The 10,219-nt window shown below is 45.0% G+C and overlaps 1 protein-coding gene across 1 annotated transcript in view; it reads right to left on the reverse strand.

Moving 5' to 3' along the window:
* The window catches only part of DLST (dihydrolipoamide S-succinyltransferase (E2 component of 2-oxo-glutarate complex)), a gene marked incomplete at its 5' end in the record, with an annotated part of 11,671 nt that extends 5,610 nt beyond the window's left edge, over positions 1-6,061 (reverse strand). Inside the window, 9 exons of the mRNA XM_010016923.1 lie at positions 1-96; positions 750-835; positions 1,125-1,283; positions 1,778-1,889; positions 2,696-2,751; positions 3,128-3,202; positions 3,552-3,607; positions 4,656-4,704; positions 6,025-6,061. Coding sequence (XP_010015225.1) covers positions 1-96; positions 750-835; positions 1,125-1,283; positions 1,778-1,889; positions 2,696-2,751; positions 3,128-3,202; positions 3,552-3,607; positions 4,656-4,704; positions 6,025-6,061 — 726 coding nt within the window. The remainder of the gene's footprint in view (positions 97-749; positions 836-1,124; positions 1,284-1,777; positions 1,890-2,695; positions 2,752-3,127; positions 3,203-3,551; positions 3,608-4,655; positions 4,705-6,024) is intronic.
* Between the last annotated feature and the right edge of the window lie 4,158 nt (positions 6,062-10,219).

Consider the following 10,219-nt stretch of genomic DNA (forward strand, 5'->3'; position numbering starts at 1 on the left):
CATATCGATCTCATTGAAAGTGGTCAGCATGGCACAAGTATTCTGAGCCTCCTTCAGCCGCTGAGCAATACGCTGGCGCATCCTATTCATTTTCACCTGAAAATTAAAAAGATATAAGCAGAAGCTGCCTAAAGCTCATTCAAAGGGGAAAATGCACAAGAAACTCAAAAGGCTTTTCTTGCCATGTAGTTGACTAGTAATAGATGCCTAGGGCCAATGTTTTCACTCCAGGTCTCCAGGAGGAGTGTGACAGGCTGACGAGTTGATTTCACTATGGAGCTGCCCAGCTCAACTCACAGTTCATTTGAAAAGCAGTGCTGAAATGCATCACAGTATAACTACTTCTGACCTATGTGTTCCTCAGGACCTCCAAGCACGCATAGGTTTCCAGCATGAGGCTAATGTGAAAAGAGCAAGACTGCTAAGAAAGCAGGCTACCCAACCATGTTCTCTTAACCATGCACAAGGAAGGTGCAGCAGCCTCAGCCCTTTGCTGAGGGCTTGTGGACAGACCAACCAGATCACACTGAGCCTTCTGTGTTCAGCCAGGAGAGCTTGAGACAAGCCCATGTCAGACTGGACCTGGCTCTTCCTCCACCCCACTAAGCAGTGCCCTCATGTAGAGAACTTCCCCATCTGTCACAGCCTCACTGAGCTGGGTGTGAACACGTAGATATGGACACATCTGGGAAGCTCAAGGCTTATGCCAGAACAGAATCGCTGGCCAGGCCACTATTCCCACAGCTTACCCTATGCTCTGATCTGGCACCTTTGCTGGGCGCTGCCTCCCCCGGAGGGGCTGCCGTGGGGGCTGCAGCCGGCTTCACCGCAGACACTGAGGGTAAAGAACACATCAGTCAAAAAGGGAAGCCAGGGCTTGATCACAAAATGCCCCTAGGTAAAAAGCACATTTGAGCTCCATGCTCAAGCAACACAGTGTGTAAGCAGCCTTGAATTGGGCTGGGCAGGTTCCAGGCATAGCTGAGCTCTCCAATGTGAAGCATGCAGGGCAATAGTGTGGGGTGCCTTCACCATAAATGTCAGACCGTTTGCTGTCTTTAACCTTACACACTTTCCTCAAGGAAGAAAGGCTTGAAAATAAGAGAAAACAGCTGTTGCCTCACCTGGTTTGCTGTCGATGGGCTGAGCTGACGTAGGCGGCACTGGTGGCATTGTAGTGGGAATTGGTGCTGCAGCAGGGGGAGGAGCAGCCGCAGCTACAGGTTCAGGGGCTACAGGAGGAGGAGGAGCAGCTGCTGCTGGGTTGGCCTTGGCAGGAGCAGCTGAAAGACAAGGAAGAACCACAGTAAGGGCAATGACAGCTTCCACTGTCAGGGACCTCTGAGTCCAACCAACCTGATAAAAGTTAACCCTCCGGCAGAGTGCCTTTAAGTTCTCAGCACTACTGAATTGATAGGAGCCAAACACAAGAGGATCCCATGGTGAAAGTGTTTTACTCATCGACATCCTAGATCTCCTCACTGTGCAGGAGATTGGATGCTAAAGAGAAGAGGGTGGAGAAGGGAGTTATATTAGGGGAATTCTCAACTAGACTTAGAGCTGCAGTCTCCTACAGAGGGAGCAAAAGGAAAGTTCTCCCTCAGAAGGACTAAAATTATGCTTTTCTAATGGACAACAGGAGTATTTTCTTCCAACTACAGAGGCAAATGGAGAAAACATTTAATGTCTCTCAGGATCCCTCTAAATGCCTTGTTTCTATCTTCAGAAAAAGACTGGTGGAAACAGGAAGACCCGTGCAATAACTTGCATGACTTACCTCCAGTTTTCCTGAGTTTGAACAGAGGTGTCCCCCCTTCCACTTTGCCACCATCAGGTACCAGAAGCGCTTCAATCACACCAGCTGCTGGGGCTGGAACTTGTACTGATGTCTGCAAAAAGGAAAATCGGTGAAATTTCCCCAAACACTGGACGGAGAACAAGTGCCCAAGAGCAGATGACAATATGCGCAGATACACATTTTATGTGGCACAGATAGTGGCTCTGTCTTGCACCATTTGCACCCGTTTTCACACCCTCCACCAGAATTTTGTGCCAATACATAGAAGTTTTACGAGATGGTGGCAGTGTAATGTACAGCCTGATCTTCCTGCTCCAGGGTACAATCAAGAATTGACCTGCTGTCAGCATCTTCCTGACAGCAACATCGGAAGCAGAACTTGGCAGGGAGTTTCAGCAAGAACTTCAAAGCGTAAGACTCCTTTAAGGAGTGAGTAAATTTAAAGGCTAAATTTACAGTAATATGAAGACATCCTATGGCTCCAAAGATTTCTCCTTTGCTTAAACACAAACAGGTATCACAGCTTAGAGCACCAAAATTGGAAGGAGCAGTAGAACTGCAGTTCCAACAAACATCAGTACCACTGATACTTAATCCAATGTATGAGAAAGAGTTACCAAAGAGTTCTCACTTAAGGCATGGTCAGCTTTCATACTAAATGAGAAAAGCTTTTCTCCATTGAGGGACCAGGAGACACAGGCAGAACTTGCAGGCTCTAGGAGCTCTTAGCAGGAGAGGAGCCACTCAAGGTACCCATTATAGAACTATGAAAAGGTTTGTTCCAAAAGTTGTGGCTCTGAACAACCTGGTCTAGTGGAAGATGTCCCTGCCCACAGCAGGGGGGATAAAACTAGATTCCAACCCAAACCATTCTATGATTCTATGAAACACTCTTACCTTGTCTGTTTCAATCTCACACACCACTTCATCTTCTGCCACTGTGTCTCCAACGGCTGAATGACAGATATGAAGACGAGTGTGAGGAGTGAGGCATGCTCCGGCCACCCCTCTTAACCCACAACTATCTCCCCCACTAAACCAGAATTTTCTCACCCCAGTTCCCCATGACTTTTAGAGAAAAGTCTAGCTCAAACAATCAAGACCACACAGAGTCCAATTCCAGCTGAGACATCACCATTCATGAAACATCACCCATGACACAGAGGTACCAAGGCAGTAACTGCAATTCTTATCCCCTAGGAGAACTGCAGTTAACTGCCCCTTCTGTCACAGACTGAAAGGCACAAAGCAGGCTGTCAGCCAGTGAACCCAATCTGTCCAGTGCAGCAGCACCAGTGTTCAGAATTTCAAAGAAGGGGCAGTGCTTACCTTTCTCCCACCTGACATCTCCTTCTGTGACTGACTCTGCAAAGGCTGGTGTGTTCACCGTAACCACGTCATCCCCTGTGAGAGAGACAGATAGACTTGAACGCACTCAGAGCTCAAAACTTATGCCATTGCTTCATTCTTGTCATCAGGACTCTAGCAGAGGGGGTAGGACAAGAGACCTTCTCCTTGCTTCAACACTGAATGACATTTAAACACAAGAGAAGAAACCGCCATCTAACTGAAAGGTACACTGTGACAGGAACACCAGGCAAAAACCTTTAGGGCCCTGGGACATAAACCCTCAGCCATTCATCAAGGCGGGATAGCAGTGGGCCTAGAACAAGGATGGAAGAGCTTCAGTTGTTGTCAGGACAGCAACAGGTAGCACAAGAGCCATCCCACTGACTCCTGACTTTGTACTTACTACGTACTGCAGTGGTTCTGAAGTAACGGACAGTGAAGACACTGGAGCTGTTTACTCTGCAGAAAAAGAGAAAGATGTGAACACAGAAGTATGCTCCTTTGCAAGCTGCAGGCACCAAGCTCAAGCTTGAGCTCAGAATTTACATTTGCTTAACTGATCTGAAAGGCTGCTCAGCATTCTGATCTATTTGTTCCAAGGGACTCCTACTTATTGTTCAAGCTGCAACAATGCCATTAAGAAAGGAAACGTTACAGCTTACCATCACTAGTGCTCTCTGAAACTCTGAGAACTGACATTTAGGGAATCTGAATTTAAGAGAGAGAACCCAACAGAACCCATGTGGTTTAAGTACTGACCTAGCCAGCCCACCCTACGCCCAAGACTAGCACAATAATAATTTTTTACCTCCAGATCAGGACTGTCATCTCTACAGAAGTTGCTAGATTGCTCCAAAAAAAGAGAAAGCACTATACATTGGCAATGGTAACACATCGAAGAGACAGCTATTTCTTTCCACCACATCCTTCACAGGGAGCTGGCAATCCCAAGTGTTTCAAAGGATGTTTTTTATACCTACTGACACCACATTTGGAAACCTGAAGTAAATGTGCTTCAGCATTTCCTCCAACACAGGGTACTTGTTGCAAACAGACAGCTTTTCAAGCTTTTATGGATATGCTTTAAAGTTATTTCCCCGAATACATTTTTACAAGATCACCTCAGCAATGCAAACCTTGCCATATGAACAACAGCTCCTTGGACCACCCCACTTCTCTGACAGAAATCCTACCAGGAGGCTACCACAGAGCAAACAAAACTTCTAGTCAGATAACCAAAGGGTAAAGATCCATTTATCACAAGTCTCCTCATTCCTGTCACTTCCTTGCATCAGTGTCTGGTTCCAAACAAAGCTTATTTTCTTTAAACATACCAGAGATCCTGACATGAAAAACCCTAAACTTTGTTAGGGCTAGCTCCAAGCTCCTATAATGTGCACGGGGATTTTATGAAAGCCAACCATATCCTGACTCCCAGCCCCCAGATCTTATCAGGGCTAGAGCAGCCCCAGCCTCTCCTCATCACAGCTTTCCTGGCGATACTTACACAAGCTTCCTGCTGTTCGTGTAAGCCAGTCCCTGGCTCCCAGCCACACCTGTGAATGAAAATGGTGTTACCCCATAGGAATGTTATCCAGCCCACGAGTGTTCTAGTCAGGTACAAGAGTGCAGAGAAAACCACTGTCCACCCTGAAAGAAGCTTGTGACTAAGTGGGCAATACAGCCACCTCAGTGCCTTCAAAATTGCCCAGAGCTTGCCAAGAACAGTAGTAATGCTTTCATCTAGATTTACAGAGATGGGAAGAACAGTTATCTATCTTGATCTCAAAGCTAATAAGGATAACTGAAAAGGGCAAACAAAGCAGCAGCTACCCCAGTCAAAAAACCCAGAAAACAGCTACCAAGAACTGCTAAAACCTCAGTTGCTACTGAGTAATCCTCACTGTTACAAAGGGGTTCCTAATATGAACAAGGCATCAGTCACCTAAGAGGCATGTCCCTGGGAGCCTCGCAGTCTCATGAACAGGAGTAAGGAGGGAAAAAAGAATTAACACAGGGTTTAGGGCAGAGCAGCAAGCCAGCACCATCCCTCTTCTCTGCCCACCCTTGTCCCATGAACTTCTTTTCCAAAACTCATAGCAGGTACTTGCAGGCATAACTTCTTGGTTTCACACACCCCACTGCCCTTTCCCACACTGCTCACGTGCTCTGACACTGAATTTTTTATTACAAACTAATCTCCTGTCCTTTGCCTCTTTCAGGGCACTGGGCAGTTTTCCGGACTGATCTTAAAGCAAGTCAGCACAGTCAGTGGAGAACACAGTTATCCCAATCACACAATTCCAGAAGGAAGAACCATTTCCCCCCCTTGATTTTTTTTAAAAAACTACACAATTTTGACACTCTCCCCTGCTAGAGAGCTGATAGGGGAGCCCTACAAACCAGAAAATGTAAGCAGATGAAACTGGTTTCTCAAAGTGCAATCAGAAGTGAGTGATGGCATGTTACATAAACACAGTACAGCCAGGAAAAAAAGCAAAGCTCTGGGAAAATCTAGTTTAAGCACTGAAGGGGAGTTCACAGGCATACTAGGTGTGACATGTCACTTCACATTCACCCATCATTTTCAAAGGAGTTTATTTGAGAGCTAGGCTCTGCAACAGTATGTGTTTCCAGCATTGCAATGCTTGAAACACACTGTGCTGCTGCTGTGAAATCTTCACCAGAGCTGAATGGATTAGGCAGTATGTATATTCAGCAAGGGAGGCACTCGCATGGAAACGCAGCTCATTTCACCAACTGTTTCTTCATTACATGATGGACAGAAATAACCCCTAATCAACCCTATTACCAATTTCCAACATCAGCTCAGTTCTATCTAGGCAGGCTGAAATGAAAAAAAGCATAAGACTCACCAGACAGAGAGCATCTTGCCAGAGTGCAGTTCCCCTGTCAGAGAGAAGAGGAACTGTCAGTATTGAAAAAGACAGACCCACCCTAGAAGAACTTTGGTTTTCCCATAAGACCCAGATGAGAGACAGGTCCCACCATTCCATACTCCAGACTGTAGACATGCTACTACACCACAGTGTGTAAAAGTCGGAGACGGTGAGAGAATCTACATCCTTCTCTTTGCTTTGCCTCCCTTCCAGGATTCTTTCCTGCAGAGTGATGTTAAACTGATGCACTTGGGTTTCAGTTGCGGCTCCAGCTGTTTTGACCTTCTCATGCACATTTTCCTCTTTTAGAAGGAACAGATTTCTAAAGACCAATTCGCTAACATTTGCTATGAATGAGAGGGTCAAGGGTAGCTACTGGATAGGATGATGTAACATCCCATGATGTTTGCTCCTACAGTCATAAATGTAGCATCTGTTTTTTGTTTGTTTGTTTTAAAGCTATGGAGCCTTTGAACTCCAGAAGGCCAGAATTGCCCTCAAAGGCAAAATTTATACTGCTTTCAGTGAGCCAGGAATTCCACCTTCTGGCAATGTTACGCTTCATACCCATGCGATTGCTGACTGCACTCCTAGCTAAGCATAACATTCCTCAAAAGACATTTCAAGATATTCTAGTTACTTTCCCTTCTGTTAGCATACATTTCTTTGGCATCGAACTGGCAGATCTGGAGAACCTAAGAACTCTCTAAAAGCTATAGGAAAATATCACAGTAACCATGACTAAAATGCAGCTGATGGTTTGGAACAACAGCTTGGAACAGCAGCTACTCAACAGCTCAAGGCATCCTTATCCAGTAGCTAAAGTAAGAGGTAAAAACATCATATCTTCAGCGTCTGGAGGGAAGTTTGCATGTAAGCCCTGATTTCAGCTTAACCAAAGCAGGATGGGATATAACTGATCTTAAATATCAAAATAATTTGTGGAGCTGTGTGTGATAAGACAACGTAGAGATCAAGAACCAAAGAGAATACTTCAGCTTGTCACACTGTCTACAGGACTGAGTGCTGTACAACAGTGTGCATGTAGACTGCAAAAAATTCATTAATGAACACTGCATACCATCAAAACTACTGGCAGGCCTGGAACTGACCCCTTAGCAGTTTAATTATCCAAACTTACTGATGGATTTGGCTTCTGGAATTTTAACACACAGTCAATTCAATGATAGATGGGCAGTTCAACAGGGTTATGATCAGCTGTGCTGAGGACGCAGGCAGCCAGGCTGACTTGCCGCTACACCAGCCTAGGTCTGGCAGAGCTCAGGAGCTCCAGCACAGCAGGGACCAACAATCCTGGAGAGACAGTCCTGAAAAGCTGACTTCTGGCGGGGCCCACTGGATCCCCTGCCCCAGGTCTGGCTGGGGAAGGGAAAGCAGGGATCACTGTGCAGACTCTGCAGAGTCATCGTGAACACTTTATCTTGGTGCAGCACTGGCCCCCTTCTAACTCTGATCTGGTCTGTGTAGAGCCAGCCCTGACCAGGGATCAGTAAGACAAACTTCAACTTAACTCCACTTGGCCAAGTGTCTAAAGCACCACAATCCTCAGCACATATGTTACTTCCTGTATTGATCAAATTCTTTCCACTTTCCACACTGCCCCAGATAATACGAAATCAATCACAGATAAAATATCAAGTGACCTGAGCTCCTCTTTGCCCGTTAATATTTTCCTGGGTGTTTTATAAAGAAGTGGTTAAAGGTATTCCTAGCATCCCAGACAATAACTTGTTAATAAAGAGGATAAGCCTCAAACTGAAGCAGAAACAGACAATTTTATTTGCTCAGGACCAGTTCACTGTAAGGTTAAAAAGTTTAGAAGGCCTGTCCCAAAATAAATTATTGTGAGAAAACACATCTGCAGCTCTGTTCCATGAGAGGTGCGAAGTCTGCGTTCCACAACGGCAGCAAAATTAAGGAAAAACTTGCTATCGCTCTACCCTTCTGTCTTTTAGGTAAGAAATGAGGGCAAGAGCTCTAATGTGAGGAGGAAGCCGCTAATAAAAGATACTGAGATTCCTGTGTCTTCTGCAGAACTGCTGTGTGTCCATGTCTTAACTATAGTAAGTTGAAGATGCACTGTGCAGCTCTGGGAGATGGCTAACAGAGCTGTTTCCTGTTCCCCTGAAGGAATCACTGTGATTGAACCTGTTCCTGGTATCAGCTGGCTAAATCTGACCTCTGCCTGATCTTGACACTTCTTCAGTGAAAATGGACACATTCAGGTTTTCTAGCTGGCATCTGCACTCTGGGTCACTTTAAACAGCCAGCCTTCACTTGGAGAAGTAAGTCGTGGTCTAACTAGCTAGTGACTCATGTACCAAGTGATTAATTTTCCCCCCATGTTTCACATGGCTTCTCAGAATTGTTTTTACAACTGATGTCAAAGTGACCCTGGCACACAGCACCCGAGGCCACGCCTTTCAAGAAGACATCACCTTCCAGTACTTCACTACACAGTGAAGTAAATTATGTAATGCATCAGCTAAAGCAGCAGCCTGTATACCTAGAGATTTGTTCTCCAACAGTGGGAACAGGAACCTTCAGGTAAGGACAGTAACACAACAGGAGTTAATTTTAACCAGAAGCCCAGAGTTGAGTGGTTCTGGTGACAGGCAAAGCAGCAATCAGTTCTCCCACCCAGGCTTCTTCAAAGCAAAGCAGCTTCTGCTTTTAGCAACAAGGATGAGCACAAACCACTGCTGCACACACAAATCCACTGCACATCTTTCATGGATTTTTAACACAATTATATATAGCCTGGCAGGGCAGATGCTAAGATGGGATGGAGATAACAATGCTGAGTGGTAAAGGATACTGTTACTAAGACAACAGGCTGAGAACTCCTCCAGCATGTGGGGAGGATCAAGCAGGGAGGAAAAAGTTCTTTACAAACTCTTCCCCAGATAAAAAGAATGACTTGATTCTCAAAGCACTGAGTGCAGCTCCTGATCAAACCATCCTTTTTCAGGCTAGTTCTCTGGAATTTTTTGGGTTATCCTTCAACAGCTGCTACAGCTACCCCAAGTTTTATACACTCTGACATAGGCTGTTGATGCACATTCGTGGTTTCTACTTCATATATGAATCCAGGACCTTGTTCTCTTTTGCAATATCATCAAAATCCAGCCAACACTTTCCCACCCCTTGTTTCTTGCCGACTCCACCGTTCTCCCATTCAACCCTTATTTTTGTTTTGTTTGCCAAGTTCCAGTGTTTCTTCCTGTCAGAAAGCCTGTATTATCCCCTTCATCAAAACTTATACCCCATAGCCCTACTCAAATGGAAATCAAACTACTACCACCATCTTGACCTCTCAACTTTTCCAGACTAACAAAAATTATCTCCCTTTTCTAGTACTCAGCTATAACCTCCCGATTTGCAGACAAGTTTTGTAAAAAGTTTGAATATTCCATCTGTCTTTCCTCCCCCATTCTTTATAATTACACAGCACCACTGAGAGCTAACAAAGGTTAAATATTGTTACAATTCTACTTAAATAAGCTTATTTCAAACTGCACTATAAAAAAATTGTATCTATATGTAACAAAATATAACTATATAAATGGTTCATAGGGCAGTCATATATATACACACATTTATAAAAACAAATTTGTCTGTAGAGCCCAGAGATAAGCATTTAACATAGAACAGTTCTTTGAATAGCATGACATACTTAAATGTACAAGATTACAATTAGCTGTCAACACTTGCTCATCTACATTTACACAATGGGCAAAATGAAATCTCATGCTCTAAGGCTTCAGCTGGTCAGCTGGAAGAGAAGTAATATTTTTCCTCCTGTAGGTATGTGGATATATGTATGTATACACATACATACACATGTACATAGAGCTATGTATGTTTAGTATTTAGAGGGAAAATGTGGCCAACAGTCAGCAACGGCAGAAGGGACAGTGTTGATTTGAGTAGTAGGCTCTGGCCGTTAGACTCTGCAAGCCCAAGCTTCCACCAGCACAGGTTACTGCCATTTGCAGCGGTTCAACGCCTGTTTCGAAAACCGAGCATAGACTTCAATCAGCAAGCAGACACCTGCAGCCCAGAGACAGCCGGAGACGGCGGAGCCCGAGCGCGGCGGTTCTGGGCAGCTCCGCTGTCGGTCAACTCTGCCCGATGCCGCAGGCGAGCC

The sequence above is a fragment of the Nestor notabilis genome, unplaced genomic scaffold, assembly GCF_000696875.1.
Source record: "Nestor notabilis isolate BGI_N333 unplaced genomic scaffold, ASM69687v1 scaffold19226, whole genome shotgun sequence".
In the NCBI taxonomy this organism is placed as follows: Eukaryota; Metazoa; Chordata; class Aves; order Psittaciformes; family Psittacidae; genus Nestor; species Nestor notabilis.